This window comes from Oncorhynchus keta, chromosome 32 (genome assembly GCF_023373465.1).
Source record: "Oncorhynchus keta strain PuntledgeMale-10-30-2019 chromosome 32, Oket_V2, whole genome shotgun sequence".
Classification (NCBI taxonomy): domain Eukaryota; kingdom Metazoa; phylum Chordata; class Actinopteri; order Salmoniformes; family Salmonidae; genus Oncorhynchus; species Oncorhynchus keta.
Window position 1 is genome coordinate 5,079,689 of NC_068452.1, and position 21,062 is coordinate 5,100,750.

The 21,062-nt window shown below is 42.3% G+C and overlaps 1 protein-coding gene across 1 annotated transcript; it reads right to left on the reverse strand.

Moving 5' to 3' along the window:
- Positions 1–1,978: 1,978 nt before the first annotated feature.
- Positions 1,979–16,915, reverse strand: LOC118364879 (hexokinase-1-like). Its single transcript, XM_035746665.2, has 18 exons — positions 16,512–16,915; positions 14,711–14,873; positions 12,352–12,500; positions 11,278–11,397; positions 10,781–10,876; positions 10,598–10,697; positions 10,162–10,345; positions 9,629–9,784; positions 9,223–9,456; positions 8,681–8,985; positions 8,164–8,312; positions 7,785–7,904; positions 7,110–7,205; positions 4,830–4,929; positions 4,392–4,575; positions 3,928–4,083; positions 3,367–3,600; positions 1,979–3,047 (listed from the first exon to the last, which is right to left on the reverse strand). The coding sequence occupies exons 1-18, from the start codon at positions 16,572–16,574 to the stop codon at positions 2,897–2,899; spliced, it is 2,760 nt and encodes a 919-aa protein (XP_035602558.1). The 5' UTR covers positions 16,575–16,915; the 3' UTR covers positions 1,979–2,896.
- Positions 16,916–21,062: the final 4,147 nt, after the last annotated feature.

Below are 21,062 nucleotides of genomic sequence, written 5' to 3' on the forward strand. Positions count from 1 at the left end.
CACTGCGGGCCGGGTGCCTCCCCTTAAACACTCATCAGGCTCCTTAGAGGTAATGAAGTTGTATCCACTGTGTCTGCAGGTATAATAGAATGTGTGAGGTTAACTGAGTGAGGACCCTGCTTTGGTCAGTGGGTTTCCTTGGAAGTCATGCAGGGCTCCCCTAACCATGCAGTCTGTCACCTCAAGCTCTCAGTGCAACCCTGCTGGAAGAAAATATAAAATTGTGTTCAACAGAGTATTGTATGTGCTGTAACATAATATAACTGGTCTAGCTAAATCCTTACAGTATTTTGTTTTTATCTCACAGGTACAAAATTACATTTAATAGGAAATAATTAGCAGGTGGCTGTGTCCTGTACTAAATGATCACAGGTAATATGCCTGACTGACCATGACAAGTGATTTATAAGGGCGGGAATAAGTGGGCGCGTGGGGCAGACAACAGCCCATATGCTAATCATTTTTTGGAAGAATTATCTGCATAGCTAACTAAAACCTTTTGTGTAGTTGAGTGACAGTGGAAAGAGCGGTATGTGTGAATTGCAATAATGTCGATTATATAAATGTAATGCATCATGATATTATATTTCGTAAGACATAGCTATGTCAATAGGCCTATTTCAGACACAAATATCTATGCAACCAGACAGGCAAATAACTGTCAAAATGTCACAGTAAATGCTACCATATGCTAGCTAGATATCAAGCTAATGTTATGTAGGTTGACGTTCTTCTTTACGAATTCAGTCTCGTGAACACACAAACGTATTCGGTGTGCATTTGCATGAACAACTACGAGCATGTGGTTTGTAGAAATTTATTGACATTACAATAAATTATAATAACCAAAGCAGACACCTACCAGGGTCCAATTAGCATGGCTAACTTGACTAGCTGGCCACTGGTTGAAAATGGCAAGCTAGCTACAAACTAACGTTACCGTTAGCTAGCTAGCTTCCTGGCTAGCAGTCTTCTTGCATTGGTCTTCGACCTATTTAATATTCGTCTATAGACAATTATTCTACCTTATTTACATATCTGCAGTGTGTAGCGATAATAATAAGCGTATATTAATATGCATGCCTTTCTGTAAACAAATATCTAACAGCTAGAATTAGCGCGTATTCCTCCAATATTTCTGCTGCAAGTACAGTGCCAGTGACTGCACAGACTTTGTGCAGAATCACACACAGATCTGTATGCATATGGATGGTTAGCTACATGTAGTGCATAATTGTAATGCATTAGCTCAGCGATTCTCAACTGGTTGGTTGTGACGGAGGTTTTGAATGGTTCGCGAGTGTCTTGAGTGAAAAATAAATATTATTATTTGATTATTTGTAAATTAAAAATGCTCCAGTCTGAACTTAAACTGAACTCCAGTCTGAACTTAAAAAACCCAGGTAGAACGTGTGTAGAAATGATAATGAACCTATATGTTTTAATAATTTAACATCTGAACTATTTTTCAATCACAGTATTCTCAATGTAGTTATTAGCAGCGCTATGTAGTTGATGTTGACGTCTCAAATCAGTGAGAGCTTAACATTCTTCATCAAGAATATGGGCAACATGGAATGATTGACGATGGAAAAATGTGGGACTGTTGTTCCCAGGTGATAATTGGTACATTTACTATCAATATAGCATTACATTTTGGCGATGCTAATATTGGATGGCAACTGAGACAACCTTGTTCAATTTGTGTCCCGAGGCAAAACCATTCGAGAACCACTGCTTTACCTAAACTAAGTTTAATATGGAATTTGAAACACCATGTTTAACTTGAATTAATTCAGCTTTTTATTTGGTGATAGCCAACAAGGAAGAACCCTTGAGAGAACCCTTGAATTCTGTCTATTTAGATTTAAAATAGTCCATCTATCATTGGAGTTGTCTTTTGTCATCTCTTGAAGGTTGTTGTAGAATCAGCTCCACCTGTACAGTGAAATTCTAAGAAAGAGACATCTCCACAGTATTTACTGCACAACAAAATATAATTTAATGAATTCACATGTCACAGTTTGAAACACAAATCTATTTTGATATATAAAATAAAAAGATCCAGTACCCTCCATTTGTCTCAGAATAAGGCATGCAGTCTCCATACAGCTTTGGACATGTACAGCTACAGGTCATGTTACAGTAGGAATCACAGAGACATTCAGTCACAAGTACACACAGAAGCGCTCGGAGTAGCCACTCTTATCTTGGGGCTCATGAACATTTATTCTTTGTGTACACAATGCGTAGGTATAGGTGGGATTGAACACAAAACACAACACCGAAAGTATAGTAGTAATCCACATTTATGTAGCAACAAGGTAGAACACTTTAACTGGAGGGGGGTGTATGTACTGTAGGTGGTATGTAAAATTATGACTTTTTACAGCCGTGACTCTTGCATTCCACCCTATAAGCACAGAGGCCTTTTTGGAAAAGATATCTAAAGAGTGTAATCACTATAAAGGAGTTGTTAGTTTCATTAATTGGATCAAATGTTCACTGGTTCAATTGAGAGTTCCAGCAAAATACTACTACTCTTGTTACTCGCATATCCAGGAGGAAAGTACAGAAAACTTTTTGGTTTAGTGCAAAATCCAACTTTTGTTATGCAATACACACATTTTGCACTATATTTATCAGATACTTAAGACAACAAGCTATGGAGGAAAATGTACAAACATTCTAAATAAATAAAGGTGAAATATTGTAGTATTTTTAATTCCCTATGCATGCGGACATGTTTCCGGCTGTGAGAGTGGCTAGGTGGGGCAGAGGTGGAGTCACGGCTGCCGGGTCGGGGCTATGGGGAGATGGAAAGAAGGGCTGTGCGGTGGGTGGAAGAAAAGTTGGAGTAGCAGGGCGTTGTCAAGGTGACGAGAGGGGCGGCTCATTACGCTTGCAGCGCCTCTTGTTCTCTCTGGCGACAGCCCACGGCTGTGATGAGGGCTGCACCCTTGCCGCTCCCATCCTCCGACAACAGGAAGTTGACGTTACACTTGGGGGCGAGCTCCTTCACTGTCTGGTGGAAGATCCGGGAAAAGCTGGAGAGACAGGGAGACAGGCACACATAGTCAGATGAGTATAAGGATAATTGTCTCTCATAGGACATATCACTGAATTGATGCGGATTCATTACAGTTGTACTCAGAGTTCTATTTCTATGATATCTAAGTAGACAAGATGTAGCAGATGTGAAATGTCCTTATCCTCCGACACTAATATCACACGTCATTATGGATATGCTTTTAATTTCCACCATTTAACATTTAAAGGAAGCTTTGGATTTAGTTTGCTATGAGCTAACACTGGCTCTCCTTTTTTCCATCTCCTTTCCTCTCTCTCTAATCCTCCATCACTCACTGTGGGTGCAGTTTGTAGAGTGTTCCGTCCACCCCCACAGTGACGTCCAGGTGGTCCAGCGCTCTGTTCTCGCGAATCTTGTCCACCACGCCGGCCATTCCGGCTCCGCAGATCTGAGCCGCACGGCGGGACACGGTGCTGCATACCTCCTTGACGATGATACTGTCGTCACATGTGCTGTCCAGACCCAGTTGCTGTAGGATGGCCCTGACCTGCAGCAAAGCCAGGCGATCGCTGGGGAAAGAAAGAGTTAAAGGTCAATCAAGAGCCATTGGGTCACTGGATACTGAATAGTTACTTGTGCATACAGGTAGGCCTAATATTGGTTACAGTCTCATAAAGGTGTCTGTATCATATTCTTATGTGTTTGTAACAATATAGATGCCATTGTTGTGAACAATTTGTAATTGTATTAAGTGTTGGTTCTCAACAGCGTAGATAATCTCTGTACAACCCAAATTACAACAGGATATTTATGCACACCCCCAGGCACATATCCTTAGTTAACAGGGTCAAATTTCAGTACAGCAATATATTTTTTAGTTTAATCACATTCCCTACCTCTCTATCTGGGACAGGAACTTGGTCTCAAAGATGCCTCTGGTCTTCAGCGTCTCAGAGATCTTTCCACGGAACAGGAAGCCGCGCTTGGTCAGGTCAATCAGGATGTTCCTCACAATTTCTCCCAGGTACATGCCGCTACACATCTTCTCATACCTGAGACATGGAGTGAAACATACCCAAAGTTTGAGGCATATAACTTAGTTATTTACTTAGGCCCATCTCTCCTCAGGGAGCTTAGTACAGTAGGCCATCTATGACTCTTAGTCTAACATACCAACAATCAAAACCAAGCACCATTTTATTATGGATAACATTAAAGTATTTTAGAGTCAAGGATTCTGGTTCAAATAAAGTACAGATGCATACTCAGGCCATTAACAAAACACTTAGGCCAAAAAAACACATTTCAACCTATCCTGTGCTCAGAGAGCCATTTACTAGTTTGACTGTTAATTTGTCACCTCTGTTTGCCCTCGTTGAGTGAGTTCTCGTCCACGGCGCGGTCATACTGCGTCCTGATATCGTCCAGGCACCCGTTGTCCCCGAAGGCACCCCACTCCATGTTGACGCACATGCGTCCCTCATTCCCCTCCACCGTCTCTATGTTCCTCATCTCCTCCATGTAACACGCATTACTGCCCGTCCCTGTTAGAATGAACGTGACATCCCAGGTCTTAGGTCTATAATGCACATGACATCCCAGGTCTATAAATCTGTACAGTATTACATGTAATGCAGATATACTACTTATTACAATGTACATTACAGTAAATTATATACAATTTGGTATGAAAGTTTTAACCATTAGCTTTGTATCCAATTTCATCAACTTATTTTGCAATTGATAGAAAATATTTTGTACTGTAAGTGTTGATTAAATTAAGTAGTGGCCTGTATACCTGCAATAAGTCCAACCTCACAGGTGGGCTCTTCATATGCACATGTCATCATTGTTCCAACAGTGTCGTTCACCACAGCTACCACATCCAGGTCAAACTCCTACACATACACACAACACACAAACAACATTATGAGTTGAACAGTACATTTGAGTGAGTTGAACTTTTCATTTTCTGCTTCACCCAATGCTTTAAATAGTAACCTCATTCGTCACCTTAATTTACTGTCACAACCAGAAAACAAACCTCCATTTAGAGTCATGCATCATGTCATAAAGCAAAAAACAAGAACACACAAACTGTAAATTAATTGAGTACATTTCAAATATTATTTTCAGTGTGAGTGTCGTTGTGTACAAATGGTTGTTTTTCAACGATTGAACCACTTTTCTCCCCTGGAAATGTTAGTGAATGGCTAGTTCAACTGAAAGATGATATCAGACATGGCAACCTTTCAAATAGCACTTTAAGAACAATGCAACCCACTGACCCTCCACACACTCATTATTATGCAGAAGCTCAGACAGGAGACAGACAGGCATACACACACACACACACACACAATTAACAAAGAGATATCATATTCCCATTCCCATTTGTAAAGATCCTGATTTTTTGTTGCTGCTAGAACTATAAACCCGCAATTCGGGTCACAAAAATGGTCACGACAAACACTCAAGTTAATTTGACATATACTATGCCTGTAAAGATTTACAGTCATTTTTGCATTCTTGTTTATTACAATTTTCCCATGTTAATAACATGCTATTTAAACAATTTCCACACCTCTGCATTGCGGTAGTCTCAGAAATCCAACCCTAGGCAACGCAGTGACTAGGGACTGGTTTCAGTAATGGACTCTTATATTATAGATGAACTAGTTCACTACTAGGTCAGGGCTAGGTCACTACGTCGATAAAAAAAATGCAATTATCTTGGCTCTCCCACAAATCATGAGGCAGTCAAGCCAGAATGTCGCGATTCAAAACCAAAGCTTGCAGGGAAAACTTTTGCAGTTGTTTTAGTTAAGGTAGTTGATGCAAAATAGCCACTTGCGAAATGCACTCCTAAAAAATAACCGAAGTGATCTCCATCTTGCTAGCTAATATTTAGTATTTAGTATTTTATTGAAGCCGATAAAGTAGTGACCTAGGTAGTGACGTACTTCCTCTATGCCAAAATAGTCCATCATTGAACCAGGCTCTAGTCACTGTGTTGCCCAGGGACAGGTTTTCGAGACTGGCATTGCAGTTCCGTTTTACCTGTTTTGTTTTTTTTCCTGAATGAATTTACTCATTGACATTCAACTAATACTTACTCCATCCTCCATCTAAAAGGGTGAAATTGATAAAAAAAAAGATACTGAGAAACATGTTGGTGTGTGATTTGGGCTGAGAACCCTCAGAACAACAAGTCCAGAATGACTGAAGCACATTGAGTAAAACTGAATTTTTGCAGCACTGCTGAAAGTTGCCAATGGAGACATAGCATATGCTACTAGAATATGCCTCTAACGATAACTTAGGGTGATATGCTATTGTTTTAAAAATATATTGTTGTCTGGCATTTTGCATTGTTTAATAAATGTATACATTATTACCTGGGATGGTATCAGTATCTCCAACCGCATAGAGTGATTTATTGTTGATAAATGGTGTTATGAATGAGATCAACCATTACGTGGGCTGTTAATGTTGATGGTGACTGAGACAGTGCATGAGTGTAATGAGAGTTCCACACAGTATTGCCAATTTAGCGATTTTGTTGCTAGATTTAGCGAGTTTTCAGACCACTCCAGTGACTTTTATTTGGGTAAAAGGGCCTAGCAACAAATTCAGCTACTTTTCAGGCTGCCTTTGGAGAGTTTTGCCACCAAGGGTTTCTATGGTTTTGATAGCATTTAGCGACTTTTCCCACTCAAACTTTTCTTCCGCAAACAATGGGAGAAGCTGTCTGTGCAAGAAAAGTCACTGCAATGGTGCACACACAGGCAGAGAAGCACAAGGGAAGGGGGTGTGAGGTGGTAGAGGTGGCGAAAATGCTATGTCGGGGACTGCAGCTGTGCAGGGCAAATTGGTGCTGTGACTCGTCATGGCAACAGCAAAACGTAATTTGGCGACTTCTGGCGACAAATCAATGAGCCAGTAGTGATTCTCACTGAAACATTGTTGGCAACTGGTTCCACACCAGTTATTTGATTCTACTCTATGGAGTTATATTGTGGGGAGGTGTTACATATTATCACAGTGGTGTGAAATAAGGCGTGGTGTCCAACCTCACCTCTTTCCTCTTGATGCCCTCCCGGAGAAGCTCCACCACGTCTTCACCCTCACAGTCTGTGCATTTGAAGCCTTTGGTCCAGTTCACAAGGATACCCTGAAAAACAGAAAAGGCACTTTTTGGTTACACTACGATCACCTAGAGCTGGACGATATGGTCAAAAATCCATTTTGCGATAAATTATGTTAATTTATGCAATAACGCTAAATAGAACAATACGTTTATAACAATGCACACCACAGTTATTTTTTATTACACTTTAAACAAAAACAAAGATTTATTGTTGTAGCCATCAAATGTCCCATTTACAATCACCCATATTAGCAAACTTATTTAATTTCAAACTTCACATTTCTCTAGTATAGGCTACTTATCTATTTAATGATATCAGCAAAATACCTTTAATAAGTGGTCGGTTTCAATCATTTTCGGTTTATCGTCCCAGCTCTACGATCACCATAATACATTAACTTGATATTCGGTGCATCCACATATTTTATAGTTATAGCAGACATGACTGTCACTCTGAGAACGATCAATGAAATATACTGTGAAATGCGAATGTTGATCATAATTGTCAGTTAGAGTGATTCCATTTTTGGAGGATCATGCATAACAGGATATATTTTGGGTTCCCATCCAGGGTAGATGTTAGCCAGCAGATAAACTACTCACCGCATCCAGGCTCTTCTGGTGGCAGGGGAAGGAAAAGGTGAAGCCCAGAGGCAGACGGGCGCTCTTCATGCCCATGTAGTCCAGGAAGTCAGAGATGCAGTACACAATGTGGTCAAAGAGCTGGAGGAAACGGTGGAAAAAACGTCTTTAATCATACGCTGACTGCATTCATTAATTCATAAATTATGAGTTTAATGATTATTTGGCTTGATGATATGCTGACTGTAGTTCAGTGCAGACAGAAATAAATTTATGGATGGAGAAATTACTGAAGTACGTATCTGGACATTTGAAAATGGATGAATCATAGTTCATGAATTGAGACCTAATCTAATGGCGTTTGGCTAATGACATTTAGTATTTTGAGCCATTGCTGTACCTCCTCTCCCGTACCCTGCATGACCTCGATGGGAATGGCGTAGATTTTGTTGTGCATCTCCACTGTACGCCTTTTCCCACTACGGATCTTAACCAGCAGCACACGGAAGTTTGTCCCTCCCAGATCCAGAGCCAGGAAATCCCCATTTTCTGTAACACGAGGGCTGGCTAATTAGATAATGATATTACAATACCATACAAACTACCACTATTTCCATAAGATATTCTCATGCTTCAAATGTTGATCCTCATAGATTATACAGAAGGTTCAAAAAGTAGACCAATTATGAAAGCACTGAAGCTTTTAAACTTTTTTGGGGGTCAGTCCCATTTTATTCCCTAACAGTTGAACAAGGAATTCCTCCATGGAGGTGTAATTTATTTCCTGAATCGGCTACATTTCAGATGGAACTGATTCAGATGGAACTGATTCCCGCCAACTCTGAATAGTGGTGATAAGATATATATCCTTCCTGCTATCATCCATCCATCCTTCCACAACCCCTCCTGTCGGTCACCTGTTCCGTCAGGCGTGCTGCGCACGTAGGTGGGCAGCATCTTGACGGTGGCCGAGTCGTGAGTCTTTTTCCCCAGGCCGTTCTCGATCTCCGTCCTCATCCTTTTCTTCACCTCCAGCAGCTGGGCTTTGCTCAGACGGAACTCAGCCAGTGTCTGGGCGATCTGGCGCGTCTGGTCAGCCAGACGGTACGCCACCGCCGTCACCATGGCAGCACCCTTAGCACTTCCGCTCTCGGACAGCAGGAAACGGACGTCAGAGTCGGGCACCAAACGCCGCACCGTCTTGTGGAGACGCCGGGCATATCTGCAGAGAGAGGAGAAGGGCGGATGGATGGAAGAGATTACAAACTGTTTGGATTTCTGTATCGAAGCCTAGTATTCGGGGAAATGTCAATCTTGGTAAGTTATTGCATCATCACTTGTGGTAGAGACCAGCATATTTTTTGACACCTGTGGCTATTTTGAAAATTCCATCCTGTTCTCTTGTTGTGTTCTTGCACAGAGCTGGTCCTATCGACCTCCAGTAGGATTGAGTACTCACTGAGGGTGCATCTTGTACATCGACCCATCAATGCCCACAGTGGTGCGCAGGCGGGTGACTCCCTTGTTGTCCTTCAGCCGAGTAAGGATACCTCCCAGTGTAGCTGCGATGAGGTTCGCAGAGCGGAAGGATACGATGGTGCACACGTGTTGCACGGCAACACAGTCCTCTTGAGAAGGCTCCACACCAAGCCTCGTTAGAATATCTTTGCATTTGGTCAGGCCTTCCTTGCTCCTGTCATGGGGAGAGAGAGGTCAATGGCAAGTATTTATGTAGTGCTTGAGCTCTACAACTCACTTAGCCTCAAATAACTTTTCATTGTATGTAATGGAGGTCATATAGTCCACAAATCAATGGAGTTGTGTATATTTTCCTTTTAAGAAACTGTCCATGGTTGACCTCTTACTTCTCAATGGCTGAAACATGCTTAGTTTCGATCTTCCCTTTTGTCAGAAGTTCAGGGGTTATCCGACCCTCGAACAGCAGTCCCTCCTTGGCCATCTTGACCAGGATGAGGCGGACCAGCTCTCCCATGAACATCCCGCTGGCCATCTTCTCAAACCTTCCCAGACAAAGACACAACAGAGACACTGTCAGTTGATTTTTAGGGCTTGTAAACAAATACACAGCTTTACGTTCTCTGAGGATTTATTGTTAGGTAACACGACTCTTCCTGGAGATTGTGTAAATACCTGCTTGGGTTAAACAATGGCTACAATGTTTTCTGGTTTATCTTGGAGGTGAGGGTGGCAAGCCCCTGGCCTGGAGCCCTATATATTTATCACTTGTAGTGCAAAAAGTGACTGATTCAATGGAAGTTTAACTGACAAATTGCACTGGAATTAGCTTTAGGTTATAACTCCGTTATAGCAACAACCATAAACACATATTCCACATAGCAGTCCTGAGTACAATGCAGGCCCTGCAGTCTTGACTTACAGCTGTTTCCCAGGGTTGAGGGAGCCTCGGTCGATCTCCCGGTCAAACTCTGTACGGAGGTCCTCCAGGGACCCGTCGTCCCCGAACGCCCCCCACTCTGTGTTGATACACATCCTGCCCTCGTCTCCCTCCACCATGTCAATGTGCCGCAGCTCCTCCATATAGCAGGCATTAGTACCAGTACCTGAAAGTACACCCAGCCTAGTAAATAACCTGTCTGGAGCACTACGGCAAGCCACAGGAGAATACTGTTCCACAAAATCGACATCTGCTTAATTTTCATTAGAGCTGTGCCTCTCTGTGTAGACTTTAGAATTAACATGAGTCTACAAAGCCACGGCCATTCTTTGCCATTGGCAAGCTGAACATTTCTTTTACCACCTTTTATCAATAACCCTTTTGTGCAATAATTGTATTGAATGTTGTGTATCCTCACCTATGATGATGCCAACTTCACATCGTTGATCGTCGAACCCACAGGTCATCATCGTTCCGGTTGTGTCATTGACCACTGCCATGATGTCAGCTTCATAGTCCTGACAAATACAATATGTTTTCTAAATCTCTTCTAGTGGCACACGTGGTAATTCAATTATTGTTAAAAAATAAGAAAGCTCACCCCTCGTTTCTTGATGGCCTTGTTCAGAAGCTTCACGACATCCATGCCTTCTACACCACTCACTTTGAACTTCTTTGTCCAAGTCACTAAGACGGCCTGTAATAGACAGCACTTTCTTTAATAAATCTGTCCTATGACCACCTAGTGCTAGTCTGAGGTAGTCTTAGCTAGTCTTGGCTAGTGTTGGCTAGTGCTGGTTAGTGCTGGCTAGTGTTGGCTAATGTTGGCTTTGTGGACATTATTTTTTATTACATTATTTTTTAAATTAGGATTTTGTCCCCCCAGGCAGGTACCACCCCCACAGTTATTTACTCTACAACAGAACTGTACAAACTCAAACCCTAAAAGTTGTCTTATACTTAAATATATATTTATATTATAATGATATTATATAAATATATTATATACATATTTATAATGCCATTTATTCTGGTTTCTCAACATCTCAAATAAAGCATTACAACATTATAAATGCATACATTATTGGAACCTCTTACCTCGTCCAGTTTAGTTTGTGCACATGGGAAGGAGAATGTGAATCCTACAGGGAGTTTTTTATCCTTGATCTTTTGTTTCTCCATGAAGTCACCAAGGCATTCTGCGACATGGTCAAAGAGCTACAGACATAAAAATATCTTGCATTGAGGAGTGAGACAGAAGCACGTAGTTATACAATTACACATAATAACAGTAGCAGCAAGGCAACCATATTGGCTTATCAAACACTTAATTAACAATTAAACTGGTTTGAATTGGTGAATCATCCCCATATTATTACTTACCCTCTTGCTCTTTTACACCCCAGTATCTCTACTTGCACATCATCATCTGCACATCTATCACTCCATTATTACTGCTAAATTGTAATTATTTTTGCCTCTAGGGCCTATTTATTGCCTGCCTCCCTACTCTTCTACATTTGCACACACTGTACATAGATTTTTCTATTTTTCTTTATTTTGTGTTATTGACTGTACGTTTGTTTATGTGTAGCTCTGTGTTATTGTTTTTGTCGCACTGCTTTGCTTTATCTTGGCTAGGGCGCAGTTGTAAATGAGAACTTGTTCTCAACTGGCCTACCCGGTTAAATAAAGGTGAAAAAATAAAAAATCATGATGGTGGCCAGCAGTTCTTCAAGTCAGTCCTCTACTACGACCATTCTGTAGGCCTATCGGTTACAGCATCGAATGTTTTTTGTTTCAACCAATCACAATTGATCTCTCCCTGTTTTTTGTTTCAACCAATCACAATTGATCTCTCCCGTTACAGAATTGTTGTGGGTATCACGTTACTGTTGCCAACTGCCCTCTCGGGGAGTTTCAACAGTCAACAGAGGTCAACAGTGTTGTGATGGGGGTCTTGATGTCACACCCACTTCATAGGACAAACAGATCCATACAACAATATTGAGTGACTGCTTTTATACAAAGTGATCCTTGTTGTTGAGAACCTCTGATGTGAGTGAATGAGACTATAGGCGATGGTCTGGGAGTGTTTGGGGAGTTTTGAGGATTTTTTGTTGTGTTTTCGTGTGTTTTTTTTTTGGTTTGTTTTTTTGTGGTGTTGTTGACCTGTGTCCCACTCCCATGGATAATGTCCTCAGGGGTCTCGTAGACCAGGCTTTCCATCTGAACCGGCTGCTTCTTGTCTTGTGTCACCTTCACACGCAGGATACGGAAGTTGGAGCCACCAAGATCCAGAGCTAAGAAATCCCCCTTTTCTGTCAGATTGGAGAAAATAAAATAAAAACGCAGAAAAACATACAACATTAACTATTTTCTAGTGTCTTTCAAGCAGTGTGTTACTAACTACAATATTCATTTTGGGTGAACTGAATTGATTGCCTGACAGGTGCTATATATCAGGATTATGTGTCATTATAGGAAGGGAGACAAAATCATACTATGTCCTCAAAAGGTAAAGCAAGGCCTGTTTATATTGATTGTATAGATCAGGCACCAAGCTGATCTAATTACATCTGTCTGGTGTTGACCACAGAGCATTATCACAATCTGTTCCCTTGACCTGTCTGGTATGAAATGTCACAAAGCTGTATTGGATGGAGGTGTGTCTGATGGCCTACAGACTAGAGGATGACTCCATTTGTAGTTGCCATTAAAGCAAAGTAGAATTCTATCCTCAGGCTAACTAGGTAATGTTCTGTTATAACACTGTTATAGAGTGCTACTGTTCCATCTAGTTTGTAGTTTACAGTAAAGGGCCAGCAGTTAAAAGCATTCTCCACTGTTGATATTCATTGTGCCTTACTCTGTAAAGAAACCATCACAGAAAATATATTACTTGTGTTGCTATCTTGTTGATCATGGCGTTGATGGCTTGCAATTGGCCTGTGTAACTAAGTAAATTGTTGATAATACTTTTACACACATCTCACATACTTGATACATATCAGTTGTCAGCTGTCACCATAGTCTCAACTTTGAACTTTGACTGAATCCCCCTTCCCGGACCCCCTCATGTCCAGTGGCTGAAAACGATGGCTATTTATAACATGCGAGATGACAGGGAACTGCTCAAGGCAGAATGGCTTTATGAAACAACCCCTCTGCAAGGCTAGCCTTGTTGGGCCTTGGCATTTACTGTCCATAGGCCACTCTGTTTACAAACAAAGATAGGCCACCCTGGTCTATGCATAGGTTGGATGTTTGGAGTTAACCTCTTGACAATGTCCTCTACTCTCAGCAGTGGCCTCTACAATCAGCAGTCGGCTCTACTATCAGTGGCCTCTACTATCAGCAAGTTCAAAATAGCTTTCTAACATTTTATTATCAGGCAACATTTTACGTATAGTATTTCCCCTCCCCTTCTCCAAAGTAATAACTTTATGCCTGTTGACATTCAACATTACATTTGTTAATGTAACCCAATACTCTAGTTATTAATTTGCGAGGGCTGGGCATTTTAACTGATGTTGAAAGGCAATCAGCAGTAAACAAACAAGGAAACAGACAGTGAACTCATCTCCTCTTTTTTAATGTCTTAAACTATAAATCTTGCCTGTAACTTTAAACTAAACTACAACATATACATTTTATATACTATAAACTGAAAAAAATCACTCCAACTGTCCCCAATAAACCCAACTACCCTAACGGTAGACCCCTGCATCATTTTGCATGAGCTCAGTGTCTCTGTATCTAGCAGTTGAATGATCAGCGTCAGCGATATTAAATGTTATCATGCACTGCTATAGCACAGCTAATTATACTTATACTGACAGCCCATAGACACTCTAGTGGCCATAGAGAGCACTGCTTTGCTTCTGGGCTCACAACAATGGCGCTAGGTGGCCATATGACCTGCCAAGTTCAAATACAGGGGCTACACAGTACACACAAAAAGCCTAATGTCACAGAATGGCACTGGACATTTAAAACAACTCAGCACATTTTTGCAGGACAGATAAAGCTAGGAGTGTAGTGTGTGCTTTAAAGTGCTTACAGTATAAACACTATTTTCTATGTAGAGTTAAAGGTCCAATAGTGGTAATTTGGTGCTTTTACTGTAGAAGTAACCTGAAAGGACATGCCAGTAGATATGCAAGCTGCAGGTCAAAATGGGATACATGCCATTATCCTATGATTATGAATGTATAGTTTTTTTTGTTATGCAGAGAGGCAGCTAACATCATCAGTGTGGATTATTTCCAATGTGTATATTGCTGTACTTTAAGAGATTGAACGGGATAATTACGTTCCAATTTGTAACATATTAAATTCATTTTAATTCGTAACATATCATCCGAATTGCAGGAAAATTATAATAATATTTTTTTGCAGGATGTAACATCATACGAAATAGATGACTTTGTGCACAATTTTCGGGGACCTGTTTTGGCTCGTGAACCAACTGAGCCACACAGAACCACTATTGTATTGAAGTTTACTCTGTATTAACTTGACACTTTACCTGATCCATCAGGGATGGACCTGACAAAGGTGGGCAGCATCTTGACGGTCGCGGTGGTGTTGGTGTCGCGGCCCAGCCCGTTCTCCAGCTCCCGCCGGAACCGACACTTGATGTCATGCAGCGTCTCGTCAGAGAAACGCATGGAGTAAAGGTACTTGTCGATCTATAGACCACCACAGGAAAGAATGGATACAATATGTTATGATGATATGTCATCATGATACAGTATATACAAGGATTAGGGTCATGAGTTTTTACTGACCCTATTATGTATCGTTATGATACTGTATATTACTCAACCAATGATGGAGTGCAGGTACTTAGCAATATGAAGACAGACAGACATTACAAGTTGTTATATTATTCCAGAGTGCAATGGAACACAATCCACAGGGAACAACTGGATAGGATCCACAGATTATTATATAATCTCTTGCAGTGGCATTAGTATTCACCAGTCGCTATGGGGCTCCAAAAAGAAGAGCTGAGCTGAACAATATTACTGCTGTAGAGCCGATAGCTGGAGAATGATTGTCCTGAAATAAATAGCGTTCTGCAGCCTTCACATAGAGACGAGTATGTGTGTGGCGATAGTAATTTAGTAGTAGTAGGCTACAAACATTATGTAATGCATGCTATCAGAGACATCTGTTTTCATCACAATGATAAATACTAGTACAATTTTGGTACAATGTTTTATCATTAAGATATATTAGAATTCATTATGAGAATATTAAATTAAGTATAGTAGTAGTATAATATACTGTCATAACAGTCATAACATATTTTGCTGAATCAGCTCTCGTACTGGTCTTAATCAGGATTGTGATGGTTAACTGGGTTTATTCCCAGGGGCCTGAACATTTTCACTGCCGTGGTGAATCACACATTACCTAGCTACAGTACTAGGGGCACGTGCACATGCTGCACTACACGTCACGCATGACATCACAAATCCTATCCCACACTCCGTCAGAGAATGAGCCAATCTGTCTTTACTCAGTCTCTAGGGGATGTCACACAGGTCAAGTCAAAACCAATGGATTTATTAATGTATAATGTGTGTCCTGAGACAACTAGATGCTCTCTCTGATGCTTGTCTGACATCTACATGTCGTGCCTTGTTTCTGTTCTGAAGTCAACATCTGTCTATCACTAACGGGCATGTTCCCTCCTATCCACATGAATGAGCGAAGGAATTGATTTGGTTACAGGCCTAGTGTCAAGGGGACAGGATGGTGAGGCAAGGTGTGGTTTGGCACTTTAACCGTTTCCATGACGATGGAGAGGGAGAGACCGAGAGAGGAGTCAGAGAGAGAGAGAGAGAGAGAGAGAAGAGGGGGAAGGAGAGAGGAAGTGCTCACGGTTTCCTTCCCAGCAGCCCCTAGCTCACAGACACCTGTCTGCTTCAGACGCCCTGGCAACAGATGCCCCGGAAACGCTCCTTAGCGAAGAGAGGGGGGCTAGCATGCACTGTATCACGACCACCACCAGCTAGCCCACCCAGCTGGCACATCCTAATCTCAAGGACACACACTGCATTTATTACAAACTGCACACTCCTGTTCCAATACTTACTCTATACAAGACTAACCACTCATCAAAATTAAATCAGATGTCCATCATGGCATCCCTCCCAAAGCTCCGTCCTCGCCCAGCCTCATCAAACGCCCCAGAGGCATATTGATATGCATGGAGCATCAACCATCAACCGGTGACCATGGCTGTCAGTAGCATCTACACTTACAAAACTGAACAAATCTAGAGGGAAGAGTTCAGTAAAAGTGTTGGAGTCACTCACCTTCTTAACCTGGTCATCCTTCAGCTCAGTGAAGTAATATGCCAGAAGCTGTGCCGCTATCATCCTGCCTGCACGTATGCGAGGGCTGTCAGCGACTGACGGACGGAGGTGAGAGAAAAGGGAGGAAAGAACAACCGATATCCAAGCTCTCGTTTGTCCTTCACTGATCCCTTCTTTATCCTAATGTGAAGAAAAGCAGGCCTGAGCTGCCCTAGTCCCACTTGAAGAGAGTTGTGAGGTAAAAGTGCTAGTAAAACAGTGAAGAGGAAGAAGCTATGCCTGGGTTGCACACACACAGGCACACACACAGTGTCTTGTCTGTGTCTCAGTGCTGTGGTGCTAGTTTTCCTAGCTTCTCTCTGCTAGCTGCCTGGCTGTCGGTGAATGCAGTGGTGCACTGGAATGGTGGTCAGCTATGCCCTGCCCCCACTGTACACTGATTGGCTGAGCCGGGACTGCTGGGGTAGGGGTATGGCAAGGGGAGGGTGGGCTGAGGACTTCACCTTCAGCTCAGCAAAGGAGGAGAGGAGCGGGGGATAGGAAGAGAGAGAGAGAGGTGGGAGGGAGGGAGATGGGGATTGCAAGAGAAATGGATAAGGGAGGAAGTGGAGGCTTAGTTGATACAGTATCCCACCCCTCTCCTCACAGCAGCAGAAAGAGAGAGATCGAAAGAGAGGGATAGAGAAAAAGGGGCACGTGACAGACATGCCGGCCGGGAGAGACGCCCGGCCGGCATGTCTCATGTTACCACAGCATCCAAGGGAGGACGTGCAAGTGGGAGGGCAGTCACATGATGATGTCATTCCTCTCTGCATCACCATCCTCATGCTGGGGCATCAGCTGGATGAGTGGAGGTGACTGAAGGGCATCCTGACAGCATCACAAACCAGCAGCTAAAGCTCTAGGGAAATATATAGTAATATACTTTAGGTAAGGTCTCTGAGTTAAGTGTTTGTGTTTGTGACACCTTTTCTACTTCCATTGCCCTATCAAAGTTTCATGTGGCCTGTGATCCTGTGACCTTTTTCCAAAGTGGAACCAGTGGACATCGCAAGTTCTTTTTCATAATTATATTGATGAGGTCAAACCTCTTGAAATTTAGGACGGGTTTGGATATTTGGTGGGGCCTTGATAAAAACAAGTCAGAGATGATTCAGTGAAGAGTCCGGATGGAAAAATGTATCTAACGACTTGAGTGCTTGATGTACGTGGTCTTGAGCCTGAGGTAGAGAAGAAGTTTGAAATCTCACCACTTTCACCAACTGTAGTCTTGAGAAGAAGCGGGAAGATATCTGAGGAAACGTTCTGTGTGTCACTGTTTTTGAATATTATATATACTATCTTATTGTTTTTTTATTTGGTTTGCATTGAGAAAAATGTATATTTCAAACAACTACTCGATACTGATTTACCAAAATAGCTCATCTATTATGTGTGCCATTTCATCCAGAATGATATTTCTTTCTGTTTTGAAATGTCACTCAAATGTACATTTCTCAAAATATTACAGCTGCTTATGACAGTCACCTTTCTTTTGTCTTTTGACCTTCAGGTTTGAACCACAAAAAAATGTCCTGTCAATGGTATAAAACACAAGGACTGAAACACCATATCAATTTCTGATGATCTGATGCAACAAAACTCAACATTACCATACCTGGTCTTGAAGGTGTTAAATATCCCCTTTCTCTCCTTCTCTGCAGTCCTCAGTACGTCAACCTCACGCTCTACGTAAACTGAACCATCTCGGCTGACTCAATGACGCATGACGCTTCTGATGTCTTTTTCCATCAACTCTATAGTGAATTAGGACCTCCCCCTCTTTTCTCCCCTCCTCCCTCCCCGACTCCACTGGCCTCAGGGGAAATAAGGGTTTTCCCTCTCTCTGTTCTGTCCTCCAAAGGAGCAGCTTGAGAGAGAGTGCGCTTTGTGTTTGGTTGACCTGTCGCTCTCTCCTCCAAAAAGACTGCCTGGTGCCATCATGGCCGCTCCAAGGTGACCTTGTCTCTGGCTTCACTGTGAGAGGCCACAGAGAGAGAATAATAAAGGGATACTATTGACACAGAACTACACTATACAGTCACCTCAAATTATTTACAGCCTTGAAAAAGATGAGCAAAAAAGACTGTATAGAACAAGGTTATTATAGTTTTGTGTTTTTATTAGTTTGTATTTCTATTTGTTTTAATATTATTTGAAATTCAGTTTATTTTCAGTTAGTTTTCAGATTCACTTTACTCGTTTTTATTTAGTTTTGGTGTTAGGGACAGAAAGTAGCCTATATGTGGGAGGCTAGGTGTAACGATCGTTGTTGGAAGGATTGGACCAAGGTGCAGCGTGGAAGGCGTTCATCATGTTTATTAATGTGAACCAGCAACAAAACAATAAAGATTAACAAAACGAACATGCAGCTTTGTCGTACAAAAAGGCTACAATACAAAAACAAGATCCCACACACAACAGGTGAAAAAAGGCTGCCTAAATATGATCCCCAATCAGAGACAACGATAGGCTGCCTTTGATTGGGAACCATACTAGGCCAACCTAGAAACAAAAAACTAGAATGCCCACCCTAGTCACACCCTGACTTAACCAAATAAAGAAATAAAAGGATCTCTAAGGTCAGGGCGTGACACTAGGAGCCAGTTATGTGTGGGTTTTTGGGATGTCACTTCTTGCCACTGGGGGCAGTAATACAATCAGAGGCGTTGAAGCACGAGGCTCAACTTCTCTGCTGTTGTGGTACTGTCGCTACCCTCATTGTAGCAGCGTGAATTGTACCGTGCACATGTGCAAATACTCTGTATGACTGTGTGAGCGCAAAGTCTTGCATCATGCTTGTCTCAATGGGCGCATTCAAGCAGATCACTTTTGTCAAGTCGATGTCCATCGTTGGGCACCGCCTTTCAAAGTGTGTTGCATTCTTGGGATAAAAATATTCAGACTGGCACCTATGTAGCACATGGGGATGTGTTAAACGTACTCCTCAGTCTGAAGTGTCCCCACTTACGCCAGCGAATAGCTAGCTTTGTGACCAAAGACATGACTGAAACAGGAACCAATTATTCTGAGATTTATGTGTACAGTGGATATATACAAATAAATGTGATATTTAAGGCCCTCTCTCACATGGGAAAGGGCAAAAAACTCACAAATGAAAAAAGACAAATGGTTGTTGACCTTCATAAATCAGGCAATATGTGCAAAAAAATGGCTAAAAACAGAAATATACCACTTACCACAATTAGGGAAACAATTGGAACAGTGGTAAATTTGCCTGGTATTTTACACAAGCGTATCTTGTCCCTACGCACGGTGACGAAGATGGTTCGGGACACAAAGAAGAACCCAAGGGCCAAAGTTGGAGAGAGACCTTACTCCATCCAATGATTGCATCTTACAACTCACTGAACTGGTATTATCCAATAACTACTTTGTCTTTAAGTCAGACTTTTTCCTTCAAATTCAATTTGAATAGTCTGGGTAGCCATTTGACTAGATGTTCAGGAGTCTTATGGCTTGGGGGTAGAAGCTGTTTCGAAGCCTCTTCAACCTAGACTTGGCGCTCAGGTACTGCTTGCCTTGTGGTAGCAGAGAGAACAGTCTATGACTAGGCTGGCTGGAGTCTGGGCCTTCCTTTCAGGGCCTTCCTCTGACACCGCCTGGTATAGAGGTCCTGGATGGTAGGAAGCTTGGCCCCAGTGATGTACTGGGCCTTTCGCACTACCCTCTATAGTGCCTTGTGGTCGGAGGCCCTTACCACCTGGGGGTGGCCCATCAGAAAGTCCAGGATCCAGTTGCAGAGGGGTGTTTAGTCCCAGGGTCCTTAGCTTATTGATGAGCTTTGAGGGCACTATGTTGTTGAACGCTGAGCTGTAGTCAATGAATAGCATTCCCTCAAATTCAGGGTGTAGCCATAGTTGAACTATGCATACCTGTATGTGGGACAATTTGAGGAAGCACTACTTTACAAAACAGAGACTAATCCCCTACTTTCTAAAATCCTCCTATGGAAGAGATACATAGATTATGTCTTTGTGCTCTGGGAAGGAAGTCAGCAGGAAATACATGGATTCCAAATTCTACTAAACGAGAGCTCTGAATACCTCAAATTCACCATGCAGACTGATGAGAGAAAAATAAACTACCTGGACTTCTGGATTATCAATGAGAATGATGCATGTGTCACAATTATGTGTCTGTCTATCCCTGTTCTCTCCTCTCTGCACAGACCATACAAACGCTCCACACCGCGCGGCCGCGGCCCCCTAATCTGGTGGTCCCAGCGCGCACGACCCACGTGGAGTTCCAGGTCTCCGGTAGCCTCTGGAACTGCCGATCTGCGGCCAACAAGGCAGAGTTCATCTCAGCCTATGCCTCCCTCCAGTCCCTCGACTTCTTGGCACTGACGGAAACATGGATCACCACAGATAACACTGCTACTCCTACTGCTCTCTCTTCGTCCGCCCACGTGTTCTTGCACACCCCGAGAGCTTCTGGTCAGCGGGGTGGTGGCACCGGGATCCTCATCTCTCCCAAGTGGTCATTCTC